Raw genomic sequence first — 23,634 nt, forward strand, 5'->3', positions numbered from 1 at the left:
CTAAGAACGTAAAAACAAACAAGAATGAACCCGATAAATGTGCGCTAAGTGGTTCAAATTATTGAATTGTCAGACTTTAAATACAATTTAAATATTTCATGATTGCACTTATTGTGCCAAAACAATTTTATCTATCATTGTTCTGATACTGAAAATTACTTTAAGCGTGCAATGAATTTGTTGAACATTGGTAAACAGAGAATCTGCATTGAGGAAAATGTCAGTAAATGTGTTTGTATTTTGCTTTGAGTCTAAATAGCTGCACAGGGTGACACCATCTAGTCGGTTTTATGGAGTTCTGCGTGTGTGCAGGTGCAGCAGACACCTGGGACACACACACATAAACACACACTCTAAACTTTAAACCTGCACCTCGCTGACACCGAGTGCACCAAGGTGACAGCTTTAAAAAAAAAAAAAAAATCAAGCTGTAGTGGAAAAGAAAGCAGAAACTGGCGAACATACAGAGAGCTTAATATCTGCAGAGAGAGAGAGAGAGAGAGAGAGAGAGAGAGAGAGAGAGGAGCTTATCTTCCCACCACAGCTAATATGAGCTTCACAATTAGATGAAAGGCTCTCTCCCTTTCTCTAATTTTTGTTCAATTTCTCCAGGCAATTTATTTAGGGAGGGGGGAAAAAAAGAAGAGGAAAAAAAAAAGAGGAGAGGAAGCCGAGGAAACCGTATTGGCTAAGCGCATGACGAGTCATAGCAGGCCTCAGCCAATCAGGAGAAGCTGACAGCGTCAACTCAGGCCCTCAGCAACAACATGACTATTTACTGTATGCAAGAGAGAAATCTATTTGGAGTTCATCACTGCACATCCAACACACCACACACACACAAACGGTCAATTTAATTGTGTATATACAAGAAAATAATTGAACTCTTAATGCATTCATTTTTTTCTGCAGTTTTATCTTTAATTATGCTTGAACGTAACGTTAAATCTTACATCTCATTCTTCAAATGTAATGTGATTTCCAACAGCTGCAGGACGAGCACTTTCACCAAACATGCAAATCAAACATTTTTCCTCAGCGCTTTGAATGCAGATATTTTTAGACAGCTCACTCTGTATTCTGCATTATGGATTAACCGGGATTATGCAAAGGACCCTTCATGCATTCACTTATCATTTAATTTCTTTGTCCTCTGAATTATTTTTACACACACTCCCTCCGCATTGTATCTCTCTCTGTACTTGCAGAGTGGAACTAAAGGATTATGCAAGCATTTCCAAAAAATTTACTTCTCTCACCTTGGACAAAATAATGTAAAGCGCTGTTTGGGAGGATCAATAGGAAGTGTTCTTTGATTGTTTTACAGTACTCGTTCATGAGCATGTAAAATTAAAATCTGCTTTTCAGTTCAAACATGTTAAATAGATGCTGAACAGAAAGACGCATAATTATTTTAAATCTTGCATTTAAATTATGTGAAATTCAGGATTATTTTCTCGGGCCTTCAATAAATATAAATTTGACTGTTTGTCTTTTTATTAAAATTACATAATTTATATTCATTCAACATTAGCAGTATTATGTGGTTATTATGTGTTATTATTTAGGAGATACATATATTCAAAATATAGAAAAATTTGCTGTCTGTATTTTTTTTAGGCCCTTAATACACAAAAAATGAACCCTAATTATTCTCTTTAAAACTTTCCAACATTTTAAAAGAAAAACGTATCTTTATATTAAGATAGTTATTTAAATACATCATTTTTTAATAATATTTAATTGTCAATGCATTTGTATAAAATAATTTTCTTTTTGTATTTGACCGATTTTATTAGTTTATTTGTAACGGATTGAAACAGAATAATTAAATCTATAATATGGTGAACATATTAAGTAACCAACACGTTTGATCATCTTTAATAAACACATGATGTGTGAGCCTCCAGGCCTCCGAACACTCCCCGGTCATCTGATTGTTAATCATCCTCTCTCACCATCTGCTCCTCTTTCTTCTCTCACACTCAAGGTTACACATCACAGCTTGAGAAAAACTGCTGCAGGAGTGAAGCCGGACATGACAGGGCACCTGTGCAAAGATGGGGGGGGGGGGGGGGGGGGGGCAGTATGGGTTGGGGTGGGGGGTTACAAATCCCAGAATGCACTCTGCATGCTACATGCATTGCTCGGGGATATCACTTCCCTCGCTGCCTGAGACGTCCATCTATCAAGGTGATTTCCCATGGTGGCTTCTCTTGGAAATACCTCTCAGCAGGTCACCTTTCTGCCGGCACCGGCTCCTCGTTGAATGAATTCACTTCATTACTCGGAGTTTTGATTAGCATGCAGAAGTAAGGGGAGGAATTTTTGCTGCCATTATCTCTGGCCCTGACTTGTGGGACAGCTAAGGTTGGTATGACTTTCGGTACGTCTGTGCACATTTTTCTTTTAGTTACTGTTATCTAAAATATGCAACGATTACGCATTACCTTCTTTAAAAATAAAAAAAAAGCTTTGGACAATATTATAAAAGCACCAGCAATATTTGAGGCCTGCTAAGATTTTGGTGAGTGTTTGTCTCAACAGAAGAGGGGATACCAGTGTGCACAAACAGTCACACATTAGTCCGTTGATGTGGTGATGTCTAATGACAGTTCATTTCTCGCCTGTCCTGCGTAATAATCATGAGGATGTGGAAGTGGAGGCCCGCATGTCATGAGTCTGCATTAAAGCTCAAGTCATGATTTTTCCCCCCCTCTTTCTTTTCTCTTACTTCCTTGCCGTGAAAATGCAGCACAGACGGGGGTGAAAAATGAGAGAAGGAGGGATGTAAGGGAGGGAGGGCGGCTGTGAATAGGCAGAGTGAGTGGCATGCATGGACAGCCCCTCTGTCTCTCAAAGACACTGCAGCAGCTGCATGCACGCGATAAGAGCAACCATTCACAGCCGACTCCCCCTTTTTCCTCCTCCCACACACCAACACACACACCGATACTTTGCTCCTCTCTCTCTCTGCCTCTCTACCAAACACACACACACACACACACACACACACACACACACACACACACACACACACACACACACACACACACACACACACACACACACACACACACAAACACAGGTTCATATGCACATGAAGGCTCTCACACAGATGCTGAGATTAGATGCAGCCTTTGTCACCTGTCAAAGGTCTTCTCTGGAAATCATTTTCTTGTATTTTTTCTAACTGTCTCTGTCGTCAAAGAACAACAGGGTTAAATGTGACAGCATGGGGTTGGAGGGGGGGACACCTTTCTTTCTTTTTTTTAATTTTTTTTTACTGCTGGCAGAGTGCAATCACGTAGCACACAGCAGGCAGAGACACAGGCGTTTGTAAAGCGCTGTGAGTGACCCTCATCTAGCTGTCAAACCACATCCACCACTGATTGCTGATGTGCTTTTCTATCCAGTACTCTACCAGAATTCGGAAGAGAGCTTCATACATTAATGACAGCTGTTTTTTTTACTATCTTGTCCTGTATTAGGGGCCCTGCAATGCCAATGTACCAAATAAACCAGGATGTTCTGTCACCAAAAACTCAACTTGCATTCAGTCGTATTGTATTCCAAATATATATTCAAATATGAAATCACTTTCTGTGTCATGTTTCCTCTTCACAGCCTGCCAGACAGGAAGTGATATTTTTGGACTTATGTCCATCCATCCAATCCAAAGACAGTGTTCAAGATCTGGACAGAGGAGCTGGGTTAGCTCAGTCCGTTAAAGCAGATGCCCATCGTACAGAGTATCAGTCCTCGATGGTTCAACATTTGGCTCATGTCCCTTCTCACTCTCTCTTCCCACACTTCCTCTCTCTCTCAGATGTCCTATCTATTAAAAAGTAAAAAACAAATGACTGAATGTAGCCTCTGGACAAAGTGAATGCAATGACCCTACTTTAACTTTGTTTATTACCTCAATAAAAATCTAAAGGAGTTAATTGTGAGTTTAACACAACACAGCATGATGTTAACTTGTAAACGATGGCACTATTAGAATATATTAGATGATAGAGCAGGATGGTTTACAAGTTGCTGCCAAGGTGAACTAGTATAAATGGACAGCAATGCTACATTTACAATGTCATCCAAATATGGTCACTTCTATCTTTTTTTAAATTTAAATGATGGCGATGGCAGTAATGTGTCGAACAAAAGGGCCTTCACACAAACCAGTGTGATGTAAAGATGGCTTAATCCACTTTTTATACATAACATTAGATATACGAATACAGTCTTAAAATATAACACATAATTTAGCCCAGCTTAGCACTAGCCTTCTGTGCAGTAGTTTATGCAGCCTTAAATCTTGTTATTTAAATGTAGCTCTTATCATACAAACACCCACAAATGTTTTTTTCCCCTCAATATGTGACATGTGAATGCACGCTATCTACACATGCCAATCACTTTGATCCACCGATAATGCAGCCCCAAATCCATGCAGTCCACAAAATGTCTAAGTGCCAATTAATTGGTGGCTCCTTCCATGATTAGCTCATGTTGCGCTTATAGCTAATCTGTATCTTGGCAGGGAGCCATGCATGACCTGGCATTCATCCAGGGCTGTGAGCGGCAGAGGCAGCAGCCATGAGCTAGCCCGGCACAGCACAGCACAGAACAGAACAGAACAGAACAGCTCTGAGCTGAGCTGCTGGGAGAAGATGTGCCAAACTGCAGCGGCACAAAGGAGACCTCACTGTTTATCAAAGATTAAGGAGTGTTTAGTATCTCCCCCCTTCTCCTCCCTTATCATGCCTGTGCTCAAATATACGCATGCGTACACACACACACACACACACACACACACACACACACCACCTCCAGCTCACACCCTAATTGTTCCCAGCCCCGAGAGTTTAATAAAGAACAAATTGCGGTTATTGGTGAGCAAACAGCACAGTACGGAGGAGGGAGTGTGATCATTGCAGCGGCGGTGCAGTAAAGAGAGAGAGAGAGAGAGAGAGAGAGAGAAAGGGCATCAGCCAATTTAATTAATATGTGTGTCAGTCTGAGCTGAGGTTGGAGCAGCAGGCTGTGTGGAGACAGAAGTAGTGAGCACACACAGTGTAATCTAAGAGTCATGTTTTACAGTTATGTTGGACACCTGAGACACATCTGTAATGTATTCATGAGCGTGTTTTTTATAGCTGCTAACTCAGATACATACGCCCATGTGTTCTACCTGTAATGATGTAATGAGCAGCGATACATCTCTGCAATGTAAGGCCTTAGCACGGGACAACTTCTTGGATATTTATGTAACAACTACAGCTGCATGATTAAAATACAGGCAGGCACTGAATCTAAATCAACATCACTGTAATCTGCTACCAGAGAGACTCATACATGACTTTAATTCAACAAATGAACAACAGCGTTTCTTATATCTTTGAATCTTCCATTTAGATTTTTACATGACATGTATTTTTGATTCAATGTTTTTTTGTGGAGTTCTCTCTGTAGATCATTTTTATATTTTAAATTTAGAATTTTTTTTTTTTTTTTAACAATGAATTATGTCGTATTCAGGTACGAAATATCTATCTAAAGGCTCTCCGTCTAAAAGGCCCATTCCACTACTGTTAAAGGTTTTATTTGCTAATCTCAATGATCCTTTATTCCTGGTCACATGCAGGTTAAATACATAAAACAAAAGGTATAAAACGAAGGTTAAATAGTAAAAAAAAAAAAAAGAGGTAGATGGTTGTCTAACTATTAGCAACGTTTTTATTTTAGATCTTTGAAAAAATAGCAATATTGTTTTTATTCCATTCATGTCAGTACAGCACCTTGACTTGACTTGAACTGAATTGAATCTATCCACGTTTTTGGACCGCAGGAACTTTTTCACAGTTCAAGAACTTGAAACCCTCCTCCTTTTTTAGTGATTCTCCACCGCAGGAACTATGAACTATTTTAGTTCCTAGAACCCCGTTCAGAGGAACCTTTTTTGCTCCTGCTTCAGAGTTGGTAAACTACCAAGCACCATGGCCGTGTGAAGTCCCCACGATGTGTAGTTCTCATGAGAACTCCCTATAGTGGATAGTTCCTCTTCAAAAAGAACTGAGAACTGTTTGGTCCGAAAACACCTTCTAAGTCTGATTCCACTTCAGGTTTCTGCCTGATGAATGGGGGTTTTGTGCTTGCATGTTAGTTTAGTGTAGACCTGCTTTATATGTGGCATTTGTTGGGATTTGGCTCTTATCATCAAAAAATTTAAACTCTGTTGTTCAATCCAGCAATATGAGGATAGTATGAACTGATCTCATATTCATTTATAATAAACAGCAGATGACCAAGTTACATTGAAAATGATTATTTCAAAACAATTGAGAGTAGCTAAATGCATTTAGAAATACATAAATTGATATATTGTTGTGAGTTAAACTGAAAAAGGAGAAAGGTCAAATGAATGTTTTGACTCAATAAAAAACAATTATTTGGAATATAAATCTATGCACTGATTGTTGATATGTTTTGTCCTTTTTCATTGGTAGCTCTGTTTCTGTGTTTCTGTGTTTTTTTTAACCTTCCAGCCAATCATGCTGCCTGCACGTTGCCCAGCCCAAGTGTATCTACCCGTCATGTTCCCATAATGCTTTGTGGCAGCTGCAGCTAGATTCATGCACACAGGTATTGATTTTCTTCCCAGTTTTTTCTTTCCTTCAGTGCAAGCCTTTATTTATCTCGCTAAGCCCCTGCCACTGAGTGAGAGGAGAGAGAAGCAGCTCGCAGCTTGTGAGAGAATTCAACACGAGAGACGCTTAACACATAACCTGGATTTATTTTCATTTATCTGTTATTTATCTGCCACCAGCGCTCTGCTGCAGAGTATAATCCTGCAGCCGTGTGGGATGCATGTGTAGGTATGCATGTGTGTGTGTTTGTGCTGTCCGTCCATCCATCCATACAAACACTCCATTCTCCACAGGCCACCTGACCCATTTTTTCGGTGTGAATAACAATACTTCAGCCAATCATGGGCAGACAGAACGAGCAACGCTGGAAAAAGACTCTACATCCAGCCTGTCACACGTCACAGTCCCAACCCTGCCTGTCGACAGAGCGAGCGAGGGACAGGAAGAGAGAGAGGGTTAGCTATATCCTCTCTCCCCCTCCTTACCTCCCCCTCCCTCTCCCTTCACATCTCCACCACACAGGGACCAGTAAAACCATTACACACCCACCCCAGCCCCCAGCTCAAGGTTGTGCTGCACCAATGGCTGTGCTTCCTACATCACAATCTAAGAAAAGGGCAAAACCGTCAGCGAGCAAGCTGCAAGGCTGCTCCCAACAAAAGATATTCATTATACCACACTACCTGTAGGCTTGAACACACAGTGTACGGCGAATGATTACGGCCTCCTTTCAGACAAATGTTTACAGTATGTAACAGGGATACAGTGTTCTAAAAATACACTTGACGCAGGAAGGCAACGACCTGCAACAAATTTATAAACATAATCTCCCTTCTAATTTTATGCATGCAAATACATGTTTTAAAATACATATATGCACACTGATTATGCTACACACTGATAAAACCTTAACACAACGTGGTCAAGCACCTCTGGACACAACACTCACTGAGGGAATCCATAGTACTGTATGGTTGTGCAATAAAAAATATCTCGATACCAGAATGGGATGAAAAGTATCTTGGAAAAACACCTTATGTTGAAATAATCACTAAAAAAATCAGTCCCAAGATTTGATCTTGCATGTCAAGGTAGGAGCCTAATTCTTGTCTTCAGACAATATTTAGTTATCTGTGAAAGAAGTTGATGTTTTCTGGAAAACAGGAGAATATGAGTAGAGGTCAGATGTCTACAAGTAATCAGAGAAACAAGCTGAGCTACATTGAGTTGCAGCTCGGCGAGCAGCCCCCTCGCCGGGTACCCTGTGATGCTAATGTGCAAGAGAAAAACAGATTCATAATCTAAATCAGTTTTTTTCCAGTATTATTGAAATACTCGTACAAATCCTCCTGAGTGCTGAACATCGAAAAGTCCTCACTAAGAAACAAGCTATGCTAATGTTAGTCACAGTTTTGCTCACACCCAACAAGGCCCGCCAAGAGCAGTCACTGATTATTACCGTGAAACAATTCCATTCAGTGTTTTTACTGTTTTTAATAACTGTGTCTTTGGTTATTGAGACCATGACACCTCTGCAGATAATTCAGCTCAAGGTAAAAAAACCTCCTGAATGATAAACCTAAAAAATAGCTTTTAAAAACCAACTACTGGTGGCAGCTCAGCTTGCAGCCCCTCCTGCTTTTGAAGGTTTTAAGTCGACTTTAAGTTTTGTAGTGATTTTACTTGTTTGAATTCTCTTCACTTAAAAACCATACAGCCTTGTCTGGTAGACAGCTGTAGCATGTATTGTTAAGCAGAATACTAGCGTTTAATGTCTTCAGGTTATTATCAGAACACTCCCAAATCTGGCAGCATTCTTCAATCATATACAGTGATCAATATATCCTTAAAAAAATACTGTGATCATATTTGTTGTCATATCACCCAGCCATTATCCACAACGACGAGGATGAGTTAAAGGTCAGCTTAGTTTGACTCACTTTAACTGTGTGTCTTTAGATGTTTACACGGGGCGTCCAGCTGCCTTGAAATGGAGGAGGAGGGAGGATGGAGGAGAAACAGTGGAAACGCATGATAACGTCCAGCAGCCCTTTTTGATTGTAACTCTTGATATTTTCTTCAAAGGCCCATTATACACAGCCAATTAAACCCACATAGTGTGGCTGGCTCTACTCCCTCTCGGCAATGGCTGCAGGGCTGGAGGCTGGCTGCAGCAATAACTCCAACACACATCCCAAATGTCAACAAACATGAAAGAAACTGTGAAACGCACAATATGGTTTAGCAAACGGCCAGACTGAGAGTGCTAGAATAATAATCTTTAAACAACTGTTTCCAAACCCAGCAGCACCGAGGGCTGGTTTACATGAGATATTTACTGGTTAACCTGAAATCATTGGTGTTTATTTAATGTTTATTTGGAATAAATAAGTTAGTACTTTACCATTTAACTATCGAATGCTGAAGAGATAGAGATAGAAACAGAGTGCAAAACGGGAGCAGAACCAGAAAGATTGAAAAGAAGGAAAAAACGAGGAAGAGCTGAGCAGAGCAAAGGGAATCTGTGTGATGGCCGACGGCCCTTGTGCTTTAGCTCGTGTGCTGAATGAAAAGAAGCCCCGGCGTGGGTGTGTGTGGATGTGTGTGTGTGTGTGTGTGTGTGTGTGTGTGTGTGTGTGAGTCTCTGCAGCATTGCTGGGGGGTCGGCCCCCACTCGGCCCTACTGCTGCTGAATGCAGAGCAGGCAGCATCAGGCCAAGGCAAATGACTACAAGGCCTCCTCAGTGACTGCAGCACAGGCTGCACCTGGGGAATGGCCCTGCACAGAGAAACAGCCGCAGCCAGCCACAGTCCATCACTGCGCATCCCATGAAGCAACACTGCAGGAAGTGCACACATTAACAACAGGCACAGTCTTTCACCAAAGTACAAGGTTTCCTTTTTGAGATTTTTAATCTCTTCCTGGTGAGCTTCATTCACGCCCATCACTTCAACATTAATCAGAGTGATCATCAGGGCCTCGTCGTCTTTTTGACAGCAGACTGTGGTACAAGGAAATCTGTTTTAAAGGAAAAGGGGTGTCACACAAGACAACAGGACCCCTCACCACAAATATTTTCCCTGCTCTGTTCCATCATCACCAAAACAGACACTCAAAGCAGCTCTGGATTATTACTAACTGGTTTATTCCAGTGTGACATCAAACTAATAGCAGTCACTTCCACGTGGATTACTGCAGAGATAACGGTACCAGTACATGAGAAGATTATGTGAAATCAGAAAACCTATTTGCTTCTGTTCTTGTTCTCAGTCCTAAGCATAACATTCAGAGATGAACAGTTAAACAAGGAGGCTCAGTCTATCTGGTCTGTGTCCTTCTTTTATGTAATTTGATACTCTGCTTTCATCTTTGGTTGACTTAATCTTCACACAGAAACATCTGAGCACCATTCAGACAACCTGAATCTAAAGCTCCAAAGCATTATCAACATCGACCTAAGTCACATCCTGCCCTCATGTAAACTTTTAGACCAAAATTCATTACAGTAAAATCATTGTCTCGCTATCTCTGTCTCTCACACACCTGTACATTTAAAGGAAATAATGTGTGCTTGCCAGCATCAATGCTCAACATTTAAAGCTGACCCCTAGATGTTGAACTCAGAGCCGTCTTTTAGCAGTGTTGCTCTCTTTAGATGAACATCTGAAAAACACAACCCGTATCCATTTATACTGTCACCCAGTAAATGATTACAACAAAACAAAGACATCAAGTCTCATCAAAGTTATTCCTTCAAATCGCAAAAACAGAAAATAGGGCATCGTGTCCAAGTTTTTTTAAATGTACATGATGTTTGTTGACATTCGTGTTAACTATTCTCTTTGTTTGAAAGGTCGGATTATCAGACACATCCCACGAGTTTATCAAAACCACATGAGCATAACTGTTCAGGTAAATGAACCTGCAGCTACTACTAATGGTATTACTTCAGATGCATAGTGAAAATAAACAACAGTAAACAAGTTGTTCGCAAATATGAGCTTAATGATTGCAAACGCTGCTTCTCTCTTTCATTTCAAGTTCTCTTCTTCTGGGCCCTGACTTCTGGTGAATGTTTGGCTTCTTGACAAAGATATGAAGACAGTAAGACTGCTGGAGAAAGACGAGACTTACTATCGTGAAATCAATGACTTCTGGGCCTTTGATTGGCCACATGCAATGACTGCAATGAAGTAAAAATAAAATTTCCATACAAATATTGTATTGTTAAACAACAACATTTAAAATGGCCGAAACCATTGAGCACCAGTTTGGTTAATTTTGCCATTTCCATCCCTCCTGATTAAGGGCTTTTCTCAGAGCCAAATTATACAATGACTGATTTCCCTCCATTGTGTCCAGTCGTTACCAGTAAACCCATCATGATAAAACTGGGACCTGATTGGTTCCCCTCTCCAAACAATGGCTGAAATCCTCTTAGTCGGGACAGTTTGTAGCTTTTGAATTGATGCGAGCTTAGATAAATAATGCTTTTTAAAATGTTGAACAGAGGTGCAAGTATGAAATCTGTTGAACAAGTCGCAGGCACAGCTACGAGAAACTGGTAATTTGTATAAACCCAGAGTTGGTCCTGCTTTGTACTCTTACTTGTATTCCAGCTAAGTTTAGTAAGTCATTTAATTTAACAGAGTGATTAACCAAGTCCAAGAATAAGTTTATTTGTACAGCGATGGCTGAGAAGAGGTTTAAGCTAATCCTTGCCTCCAAACATTTGGTAAAGTTGTTGTGCAAAATGGAACACAAAACAATGTGGATTTTTCTAAAAGTCCAAGAAAAAACAACAGATGTTTGATTTTTTAAAAATATACTTCATGCAAATTGTCATCTACAGGCCATTCTGTTCCAACAATGACTAAAGAGTCAATGACTCATTGTAGAAAATTAGCGGATTTTGTCATTATCTGGAAAATTGGGGAAAACAATCAATGACTTCTGCTGGATTTTGGTGCATGAACTAATTTTTCACCCAATAAAAATGGTCTTAAATTTGACACCTCTGCCCAGGGACACACGCTCATTACGAGCTAGCTAACAGTTACAGGTAATCACAGTGTTCTGATTGGATGTTGCCAGTTCTTTTGGATACTAGAAACTCCAGTTAATATTCATGACAACAGAAACATGAAAATATGCAGAATGAAATAGCACATTGAAGGTATAATATGTGACATTTTAAACATTCATAAAGAAGATATCAAATACATCTGATTCCTTACTGAATAAAACAGTGAGAGGAGGAGTGATTTCAAACTCTCTCTGGGCTTGTTGTTCTCAGCCCTGTGTTCATACGGGACGGGGCGGTGCTTCCTTCAGCTTGTTTATGTTTTCTTTCATGGGCTTAAATTAACGTCAACTCCTCCCTGTCCAACCGCTCGCCCCCGTGGGGGAAGAGTGAGGGCCCCGCCTACTCAGGGACGATGTCAGTAGAGAGTTCAATTCAAGGAGAGCCAACAGACTTTCCAAATTGAAGATACGACTTTTTTGGCATAAAATACTTCAAAGATGTAAGAAGGCTGCAAATCTGAATGGAGATGGGTCATAGAAATGTCTGCACTCGGTTTGAACACTAAGGGAGTGACGGGGAGGAGGGGTAGCGATGTGCAGAAGGGGTAGCCTTGTTTTGGTTTGAGATGCGGTCGCTAAAGTGTATTTTAAAAGTTGGTGGTAATTATGAGGGGGAAAAAGTATTTGGTTTTGAATAATAATTCAACATGTGTCTGAAGGATAATGAATTTGTCATCAGTGTCTTAACTCAAAAATAATTTGTCTCCCTGCCAAACTAGCGTAACAATCAACATTTCTCAGTTCTCATAAAGCCCTGGGTCACTGGACAGCCACTTTTAAAGCACAATGCAGTACATAGCACTGTGACTTGTTGGTTTTACTGAAGCCATTTTTCATCATAATTTTCTATTCTTTACTAATGGACACGGGGCCTCTTTGAGTGGTTCTTTGTTATTCGACTGAAAAAGGCTCCACGTCCATCGAGACTAACAGAAGGCCTTTCCGACGGCGCAGCACATCATGTTACACCTTCAACACTGAAAAGCCAACTCAATTATTCATGCTGGAGACAGAAAAGCTACATTTCACAAAGTTTTTTGTTTGAAGTCCAAGTGTTGATATTATTTTTATTCATTAAAAATTAAAATGTCGATGCTCGGCCTTTCGAGATGAGGGGGTTAAGCCATCTTTCAGGGAGCTGTCAGTTAGTGTGCATATAGACTCACAGACATGGATACACACAGACAAAGTGCACTTAAAATGTGTGTAGAAGAGGATGAGGGGAATGGACGGAGCGTCGGTAGGATGCGTGCACTGAGACGTGAATAAAGACCATTTGCTCATGGATTCATAGGCTTCCGTCATCCATTATTTAGCATGGAGAAGAGCGGTGGATTGGTGGCTGGATGATTTTTCTGACAGCGTTTACATGGCTGACGGCTAAAGATGTGATGATTTTTTACCGCTCGAGATAAACACTTTGTGCTAACAGAGCTCAAACTTTTTTTTATTCTCTCAAAGATCCACAAATATTCATTCGAGACAAAGAGATGTGCTTTAAAACTATTGAAGTATTAAGTGATACATTTAAACACATAAATATGTTCGCAATAAGAGAAACTGCAGGACAGTTTCCATCATGGACACACCAGTATCTGAAAACATGCTCCAGGCAGATCCATTTATGGACAATTAAGAGATTGCTATAGATTTCAACATGGCTGATTTCGCCTCAATGGACAAATGTGAAACGTCAACAAAAAGAAAGCAGTTGCTAGCCAGCATTTGCCCTCCACCCAAAAGCAAAATGACATTAACTCTTGTCTATTGAGTTTGCTAAATGCCCCACATAAAGTGAATTTGCCCCCCAGGGCTGGGAAACAATCACGCAGGCGAGCGTTCCATTTAAGTGATTTGAATGATCGGAGAGCTGCAGTGCCTCCTATCAGCCGCACAAATGGGTCAATACACTGAGACTAAGTGACATGGCTGGCAGCCTGCGCTCTCGCGGAAGACCCGGGCGGAGGAAGAGGACCGGGACCTTGCTGTCATTGGGTCAGACAGACGTGGATACACACACGCACACACACACACACACACACAGAGAATGGGCCAGGCGGGCTAGATGGTACAAGCTAGGTTCATGTCAGATGATCGGAAGAGTCACTTCAGACCACACACGCACCTCTGCTGTCACTACAAACACTGCTTGAAAACGTCATCTGGCCAGGATAAACTTTACTCAACCCTCTGAACTCTGCAGTAGAAATGACCCGATGCCAGCTACAACATTTCTGATGTGTTTGCATACATAAGGTCAATTCTTTGAGAATCTTTGAATGCTTCATATCCCTAAAATCTGAACAAGATGAGGTCTGACAAGGTCTTTTTTTACTTCAGCCAACTTCAACAGAATTGAGGACAATGATCCTGCAGCGAGACTGCGGTCACCCTCGCACGTTTTCCACCGTGCACAATGAAACTATGTTATGTGCAAACATACAGCGTGATGATGATGATGCAAAAGACAAAGGCTGTATCGTTCTCCAGCAGGAAGAATAAAACGCTCAAGCTGCAGTAATCAGGTTTGACTCTGGGATCAAGATAAATATGTTCATAATACCTATCTCCTGGAGCCACATGGAAGTCGTTTTCATCCTGTTGTAGGCCCCACCTTGCAGAATATAAGTGCATTGTATACGTAAAACATGATTATATAAATGACAGAAATCTCAGCTTTTCCGATTCTTGTCAGGTTTTTTTAATAGGGTAAAGCTATTTTTCAAATGGTTTCTACGGAACCACATTTCAACATCGACTTTCATACCAAAGCTAAAGATGTAGCTCTGCCACGTTTCTCTTTGTCTGACTCCTTCATTTTGTTCTTCACTCTAACATTTCCCTTATTGTAATCACGACAGGATCAGTTTTATCTAGCGGCTCACTTAGTACAATGTGTCTCATTTGGTGCTGTGAAAAAAAAGACTGGATGTCCAACCAAATCTGACCTGGTGTCACACGATGATTTGTTCTCACTTGTTTGTGTTGAGTGTTTCATTACAGAGAGTCATGTGGTGTGTCAATAATCCAGACAAACTACGGACTGATGCTAAACTTCACACAGACATAACCAGCATGCTCAGTGGGACATTGTAAAGCAGGACTGTTTGACAGAGAGGTGCCATGACTTACTTTCAGCGTTGATTGACATTGTGTCTTTCTCCCAGGACACAACGGTGATGTAGGCCTCCACTGAGGCGGGGATAATGCACTTGAAGACCGCCACATTGCCTCTCATGGCTTTCTGGTCCTCCACCCGGACTGTGTAGGGCTCTCGTAGGACTGCGAGGAGGGACAGAAAGGAGCGTTGAGTGTAAGACAGAAAACAACAAAGACAAGCTCCTTTTGATGACGGATCATGATTACATGATTAATAAGTGAATATGGTAAGAAACTGACCGGCCTTAATGTGGACATCTTGGCTCCTGATTCTCCCTGAGGGGTTCTCCGCTGTGCAATAGTAGCTGTTGTCATGGATGAGTTTGCTGAAGCTGGAAGGGGGGATGTGGAAGATCTGAAGGGTGCCATTGGGGTGCACATGGCGGATCCCTGGCACATCATAGATCTCCTCGCTGGTGGCCAGGTACCAGCGCAGTGAGACAGGGGGCACGCCGGCGGCGGGACAGGGCACCGATGTCCCTGTGGTGCTGGCAAACACTACCTCTTGCACAGATGCATTGACAAAATATAAGCTGGAACGTAGATCTTCACAGAAAACTGCAGGAGAGGAGGGAGAAAGAAGAAACAAAACACAAGTGTTAGACGCGCAGTGAGATTTTATGAATTTGATAAAAACCTTGAACATTGTAAGCCAGAGGTCTTTAAATCATTTAAATGAAAAAAAATATTCACTGCTGTTAAACCCCACCATGTAACAAAAGAACTTGCACAATACTGCATCTGTATCTTGCTCTGAATTGAGGCCAAGTGTGTTTTTCCCTGGTTGACCATTGTGTTTGTGCTCACTGCAGTAGAAGGAGGTTGCAGGAGTGAGTCTCTTGTTGTCTATGAAGAGACATTGCAGCAAAAATTCTGGGAGAGCAGCAGTGGATGTGAAATAACAGAGGCAGCAGAGAGCTGCTTGTCTGTCGACACAACTATCCAATAAGACACGAAGATCAGTGTAAACAGCTCAGAACACTGATCCCTTAATCAATGGCAGAGAACAATTATCTGCAGATATTTTGATTATGGGTAAATTATTTTAGTTGTGTTTCAAAGACGACACAAACCTTGGTGACTGTGACTTACTTGACATTTATAGCTCTGCTGTTTTTCTGATTTAATTCACTTTGAAGGTAATGTATTTGAGATTAAGACCATTGTTAAAGAAAATCAAGACGTTTGGTTATTTTACTTCTGACTAATCAGACCAATCCCTCTTCACAAATATCGGCGTACGCATACACAATCTTATGGGGGCGAGGGACAAAGTTTTTGGTGTCTGAAGCTTTCCTGTTTGACTTATCACGTCTGAGCAGCTCTTGGTTGTATGCAGAAAGAGTCTATGTTGTAGAGTGAAAGAGGAGGATGCATTAGTTAATATACAATCTATGGAGCCATCACCAATGACGGGACAACTATTCAGCTTTTTTTTATTCATCAATCCCTATAAGCCTATGTCTGCATCTAAAGGTAGAAAACTATCTGGTAGAAGACAATGTCTCCAAACTTAAAGTGCTTCCTCACATCTTATGTTGTCCTACTGTTCTTTATGACCATCTATGATTTATCTCTTTTGTCAGTCTTCAACAAAGTTTTTGTCTGGATGTCCAGTTATATCCAGACAAAGATAAAGTTATCTAGCAGGGATGTCAGACTAACCAACAAGTCTAAGGGTTAGAAAACATTCAGAAAACAGTCAAAAATTGAGCACAATGTATGCAAAATTGTAAACAATGTAATTTGCTTTGCAAAGTGTGGCTAATGTTAGCAGTGCTAGCACCAGCCTTTGTCTTCGCTGCAGGTTAACATCCACATGTCTGTGCTAAATGTGAGAACGTATTCCTCTGATCGATAACTCGTTTTAACCTGACGCAGCCTACATGCATTTTTATTTTGTTTTTCTCATTTAAAATAATGTCGAAGCGTGCTGCTCCTATGAGATGCTATCAGTTTATTAAGCTAAAATTACCGCAATCGTGTTGCTAATTCTCTTAGCCCGTTTATGGCAATTTCCATTACGTGTTAGCATCAGGCTAACAGACTCAAATTTACATCCTGGTCCATCTGTGAAGGCCAATAAAACATCCGCTACTGCTAATGTAAAACCCAAGATCCTTTCTTAAACCATCAGATGAGCTAGAAGACCGAACACAACCAGACAGAGTTCTCAGAAATCCACTGAGCTCTTGTTGTCACTACCTTCAGGGCTCCTTTTCTTTCTTTATAGAGGAGTGTCTCAGTAAACATATGGAGGCACAACTCAATGCTATTCAGGCTTAAATAATCACCCCCAAAAAACTAATAGGACATGTATAATACACGAGGCTGTGTCATATTACCAGAGATGTTATGTTCCCAAGATTAAATTGGTGTTAGGAAGGTTTTATCTGTCTTCATTTTTACTGTTTTTGTGTTTTCTAACCGTCACTCAGCCAAACATCATCCATTCTCCTCTGTGACAAACTCATTTGCATTAATGCTTTCATCAAAATTAAAAGCTGTCACGGCTTACGTCACCTCCAAAATGTTTTATCTCGCTCTAAATAAGTGATATGTCATTGTTACAAGCTCAAACACTCACTGAGAATCTGTTCTCATGATTAGAATTTGGATACTGGCGAAAAAAGCAACAGTCCTCAAAGCTGCTGAGCTGTCAATTTATCATGTTCATGTAGACGGTGAGCAGCAGAGGATGTTTCCAACAGTCATCTTAACTAATGAAGGAAGTCAATGTAATGTGATGCACTTCCCCTGTAGTAAGTTACTGTGCTGGAGAAAAACTGACAATGTAACTCTGTGCTGTAATGGACAACCCACACAGCTGGCCTGAAGCCAGGATATGTACACTGGCTGGATCCCAAGGAGGAGCAGAGGACTCGTTTAGTGCATGCACTGACTCTTCAATGTTTTCACTGTTTATTTTTCAGTTGCGGAGAAAATAAACAGAAAGTAACTGCATGCAGAACTCTGTATGAATTATCATTTTTAAATCTGTAGCTTTACAGTATTTATTTGTCTCTGCATTTCAGAATAAGCTAAATCAAATCCCTCCAAACTACCTAAAGGAATGAGTGACGCATTAGTAGCTGAGGTCATGATGAGCATAGGAGGTGCTAGAGCATTCAACAATAGCATTGTACCTATTGTTTTAAAGAGAGATGAAGAACTCTTAGGAATTCAATTGCATTGTGAAATGGGTTATAAATGTACATGAAAATACAATACTGGAAAGCGACAGCATTCTTACACCACGCAGTCGATCAACAACGTTATGGCCCTGTTCTTGTCTGTTTGACACGGTGAGGTCTATATCAACTCCACAAACAACAAGACAACAGGGGACGAATCTTCTAAAAAAGTTAAATACCCATCCATTGTCATATTAGTTAAGGTTTGCTCCTACATACACAGGTACAACAACGTTATCTCCTTTGAAATATTGCTTTCATATCATCCATAAGTTATGTCTAATATAGCCTATTCATATAGGAGAGCTGAACAACTTTACCTTTTAGTGTGACTATATATGTAACAGATAAACAAAGTAAGTACTGTGCTGTAAATGTAGATTTATTTTTACACTAAAGTCAGTTTAATTTGCAGGGTAAATATAATAAAATTGCTAGTTTGGGAAGAAGAATTCCACAGTGAACAAACAAAGGAGTGGCAGTATAAGCGTTAGGGCTGATCTTAGCAGCAGTGTTTCCGTGTGAGCAGCCTCTGTTAGTCACATACTGTAAATATTTCAGCCATCTCCTCAGTATCCACAGTCTGTGCTCTCTCTGTTGTGGGCTCTCCCCGCCTGTCGCCAGCCTGCCTGCCTGTGCGACAGCTGCCAATCCCCCCTCCCCGGAGACCCAACATTTTAGCGCTTCATAAATTCCTAATGAGCGCGCTCAAATCACCGGCCACTTCCACCCACCGGTCGTTCAACCTGTTACGACAAACAAACACCACGGTGTACACATGTTTCCGCACATTTGGAGCTGCACTTACTTCACACATGCAGTACTCTGAGGGGGCCCAGGCCCGGAGGTGTGGAAAGGCAAACAGTTGTAGTTGTCGACAGCTACAGGACTGTAGTATCTTATCTAAGAGGTGGTGAGAGAGGGCAGCAGAGCCATGACACGGGGTGGCTCTGGCTTTGTTTCTTTTTTTTATTGATCGTCACATTGGCCATGATGAAAGCTGACCATAGTAACATTTAAAAAATGATCGTTAAGATGGAGAGGCAAATAGTGAGGTGTCCTTTTGACAATAAATTGAATGTAGGGTCCAATCTGATGAAATGGTGATGGGGCGTTTGAGGTATTTAGAACGACTTACCTCAGGATATCAGGGAAACAAACTGTTACTCCCATATGTTTTGTCTTAATCACTTATGTGTTTCTAATTTGTTGTTAAATATCTTTTATTGTCTTTTAATTTCACGTTGTCTTGAGGTAACATTTGTTATGAGTGGGCGCTATACAAATAAAGATTGATTGACTGATATTAAAAAGCACTCTGTGACTGTGTTTTTAAAGGTGCTACTTAAATTCATTTTCATTATTATAGTCTTTATTATAAATATACATTTGAAAGTCTGCTACGACTCAGCAAGTCACAAACACTTTGTTATGTTTTTCAAAAGGTGCTGTGAAAATAAATTCAATTCAATTTCAATTCAAAAAAAGCTTTATTTGTCCCAATTCAAACAAAAAGTGACTATGATATTAAAGTTATTTTTATAAATGGATTAAATGTGTCTGCATTAATGCCGTACAAACGCTAAAAAGGCATCGAGTATACGCTAAAAAAAGGGAAATGAAATGGCTCAGTCACATCATGATACATGAAGAACTCATCAAGAGTTAATTTATGAGCTTGTAATCACACCGAGTAACAGCTTGTCAGTGGTTTCCTCGAGTAGAACAATCTGCCATCGAGATGATCATAAAATCTCAGCATCTGTTGTGAATGGCACGGAGCGAGTGTGACTGTTTGAACAATCGCTGATTGAATACTGCGACACATTGGACTTAATTTGGCTTTAAAAAAGAAAACATACTGCGTAGTCATGTGCTGCACAAACACAAGAGGCTGTTACTGGGACACTGTGCTGCAGCAGTAGATGGTCCTTTATTTAATTTGAGAAGAAACAGTCGACTGCATCATCGAACAGACCTGAAGTTTAATGAAACAATGTAAGGACATGACGTTTGTTATTCCAAAGACACTGTCTAAAAATAAACAACGCTGTACTTGTATGTTAAGATAGTGGCTGACGTCCCACATTTAATGTAACTAAACAAACTGTAAAACACAGGTTTGCAGTGAGCTTAAGGAGGAGTTACCCAAATTAAGAAGAGGAAATGTATCAAAGAAGGAGAGAGGATGCCTCTCTTTTTAACTGCCTTTGTCTCGATTCCGTTTTGCACCAACTCATGAAAAATTGAGACCCGCCGCCCCCCACCATGTTCACCAAGCATTTCTGGGTGGCTGACTCCTTAAGCTGAGAAAGCCTGATGGACGCAGAAGTCTGCCAGATCCCAATAGTTCAGATAGATACAGTAAGAGTGCATTTATTTTTCAGTGCAATGCCAAGGAAAACAGTGAGGGCGGGGACTGAGTGGGGAGGCGGGCGAAGCTGAAAAGCACTCCGACAAAGACGCTGCTATAAACAGAGAGTGGAAGAAAAAGAAGGGAGAGGGGTAGTAGATGTCATGACTGAGGTCAAAGGTATGCTCCCTCTCAGTTGTATCCCACAAACCTACTTCAATTAATACTTTATTTCTCTGTTATTCCTTTTCTCTTCTTTGGCTCACTGTCTCTCTGCTTTGTCCACTGTGTTCCTCTGTAACCTTCGTCTCTCCTTCACGCTCCTCTGACCCCGTCTCTCACATTCTGACCCGCTCCACCTTCACATGAGGACGTAGGTGCAAAAAAACACAACGCATGTGAAGGTAGGGAGCCAGAGGAGAAAATGGTCTGTACCATACTGCAGCCAGCTGCCCACAGACAGACTCTTCTGTTCGGTATTTATACCCACCTGTAACACCTTAAATGCTGTAGCTATAGAGCAGGTTAAGAAATCCATCAATTCAATTTATGGCTTAAGAGAAGGTTTCAAAACACATTAAGAAAGAATTATCTCCATTCTTTTAAGATCGATTGTATTGACAAGTACCAAAGCTTTCAAAAACTTCAAATCATCAGTCGTATTTTTAACTAAAAGCTGCCGTGAGTTAAAGAGACGAGGGCTATCTTAAGTTTCACAAATATGTTGGCAATGTATCAGTGCAATGTAGACAGTGTGGTGCAAGGGTTTGCTTTTCAAATATGGTTATTAAAACCAAGAAATCACCCTTAATAGAATATCTAGGAGTTGTATTGTTGTTGATGAATCAGGTATTGATACTGTTTGATTTTTATTAGAATCGTATCTTGTGTTACGGCAACAGTGTCCCTGATAGGTTGTATTGTACGGATGTCAAGCTAGTAAGGGGGCGGGCCTTCCTGCCTGGTCGTAGGGCCAATGGCTGGGGAGCCACCGTCTTGATTAGCTGAGGCGGGCAGGTGTGCAAGGAGGGACACGGTCGAATTCTACACCACTGATCAGTCTCTCCACAAACCATGAAATCTGTCCTTGTTGTTAGAATCAAACTGATCGCCTTTCAAGAAACAACCACCTGACAAAATCCTACAGCGCGCATCACTGTGGAGCTACAGTTATAGTCTAGTTTGGCTAACATTAGCATACCCTAGCTAATGCTAATCAAACAACTCAGTTACTACGCTGCACTTAGGTTGGCGTTAGTATGCTAGTGTTAGCTCGCACCAACGTTTACATTTTCACACAAGCTTTGGCTTCCACAGACATCTCAATACAGTCACTGAGCAGCGTCAGAGGTTCAGAAAGCTGCTCTCTCTTAAACCCGGACGAACAGACATCACACACAAACACCTGACCCCTCGGTTACATAAAAAGTCGCCTGCTGTTGTTCTGGCTAAACGTAAGTAACAGTAAACAAAGTTTTCTGTGGTAAAAAAAAGCCATGAAGGTGGTATGTGTGCTGAAACTGTGTCCAGTTTTGCGTTTTCATACAGTCCCTGATGCACAAAGGATCCAGACTGGTGCAGCTGCTCTGCATATCATAATCCCCCTCAGTATTTTAAGGACAACCTTCAGATTTTTCCTTCACTGTTTAAAACATTCTTGTGAGGACGGAAGAATACTTTTACTGCCGTCCCTGCTGAAATTACATAACCATAATATGTCTGTTTAAAAATATTTAATTTGGATAATTGCTTGTGAATTAATAGCCCAGAAAAAGAACAGCCCAGTTTGTCACAATGCTCGGTTGCAAGCAAAGGAGACAGTATGTGGGTGGTTGTTGGCAGTAATCAAGTGTGTTTGTGTTCAGCACCGTTAAATAATAATCTCATTAACGGCTGTCATAAAATAGTAAGATGTAACACACATGCAAATGAACATCTCAGAGATATGTATGGCATAGTTTTTACAGAAGGAAGAGGAGACGAGTCCTTTCGGGGATCTATCGATAAAACTGGGAACACGGGAGGAAGATCAAAACAAGAACGGGCTGAAGCTTGAAACAACAGATAAAAGATTCATGTGGACCCTATCGATAGTCGGTCAGCCGTCAGCCTGGCTGCCAGATTACGGCTGCAGTCTGCAACACTTTGGTCCACATCTCAAAGTGTTTCTGTCTCTGGTGATAATGCTGCTTCTCTCAATCTGAAAGTTGAAATGAATTCATCTTTTTAGATGTTACCAAAGCTTATTTAAAAGCTTATAAAAAAACGGGGGCTTTTTCTTTTTTTTCCTTTTATCTGAGAGTTTCTGGGTTTTTTCTTGTGCCACACTGAACATGAAGGAGATTTTTGATAAAACAATTTCCTGCAAGGTTTTTTCCCAATCTTTACCTTTTGTACATTGTTAGCGACTAGCTCTGCACATGAAGCTTCTGAAGTCAATAGACATTCACAATCGGAGTCCTCGGTATGTGCTGGATGAAGATAGTCATAGTCACTTCTAGACTAAAGGAAGGAAATGGCCTTCTTAAATTGTATAGAAAGAGCGGCCATGTTGTTCTATAGCAAGCAAGCCAGCTGGTTTTAAGAAGAACATACCTCGTCTTCTTAACCTGCCATTTACCTTGAGTCCTGAAGTTCTTATTTAAATAACAAATTCCTCAAATGTACAAACTGTACAAAGTCATTCTATCTCAGTCCTTGGCATTGCACACACAAACCATTTCAATATTATTCCGAACACCAACGCACTCCCATGCCTATCACTCCCACACACACACACACACGCGCTCTCACTAACAGGCACCATATGCCTGCCTGTGCTGAAGCCTGTCTTAATCGACATCAGTTTTCCATGAGCCAAAACCACAGAGAGGAAAAACTGATATTGTTTAATTATGAATCATACACATGTATAATAGATGGACCCCCTTTTTTTCTGTGTTTTCTGTCTTCAAAGCTCAGAGAGAGGGCAGGGAGGTGGGGTCCTGTTGGGTAAGTGAGGTGAGCCCACGTTCTTCTTCTTCTTCTTCTTCTGTGAAATAATGCTTGGCACGGTCCCAGATGTCAGCACCAATTGGTGGCAGACCCTACTGACTCCTCTAATCGTGGATCGCAAGTGACTTGTGATGCCGTCCACCCATAGAGCAGGGACTCTGCTCAAGGGCACCAGACGCGCTCCGGTCAAGGAGAGTGCAT

At 40.9% G+C, this 23,634-nt stretch overlaps 1 protein-coding gene across 5 annotated transcripts in view; it reads right to left on the reverse strand.

The window, feature by feature from the left end:
• dscama (Down syndrome cell adhesion molecule a) overlaps window positions 1–23,634 on the reverse strand; it is a 115,028-nt gene that overhangs the window by 75,071 nt on the left and 16,323 nt on the right. For all 5 annotated transcript variants that reach the window (XM_061055957.1, XM_061055954.1, XM_061055953.1 and 2 more), the window contains exons 2-3: window positions 15,133–15,450; window positions 14,866–15,015 (exon numbers count right to left, since the gene is read on the reverse strand). In XM_061055957.1, the coding sequence (XP_060911940.1) occupies window positions 14,866–15,015; window positions 15,133–15,450 (468 nt within the window). The remainder of the gene's footprint in view (window positions 1–14,865; window positions 15,016–15,132; window positions 15,451–23,634) is intronic.

Source organism: Labrus mixtus, chromosome 14, assembly GCF_963584025.1.
Source record: "Labrus mixtus chromosome 14, fLabMix1.1, whole genome shotgun sequence".
NCBI lineage: Eukaryota > Metazoa > Chordata > Actinopteri > Labriformes > Labridae > Labrus > Labrus mixtus.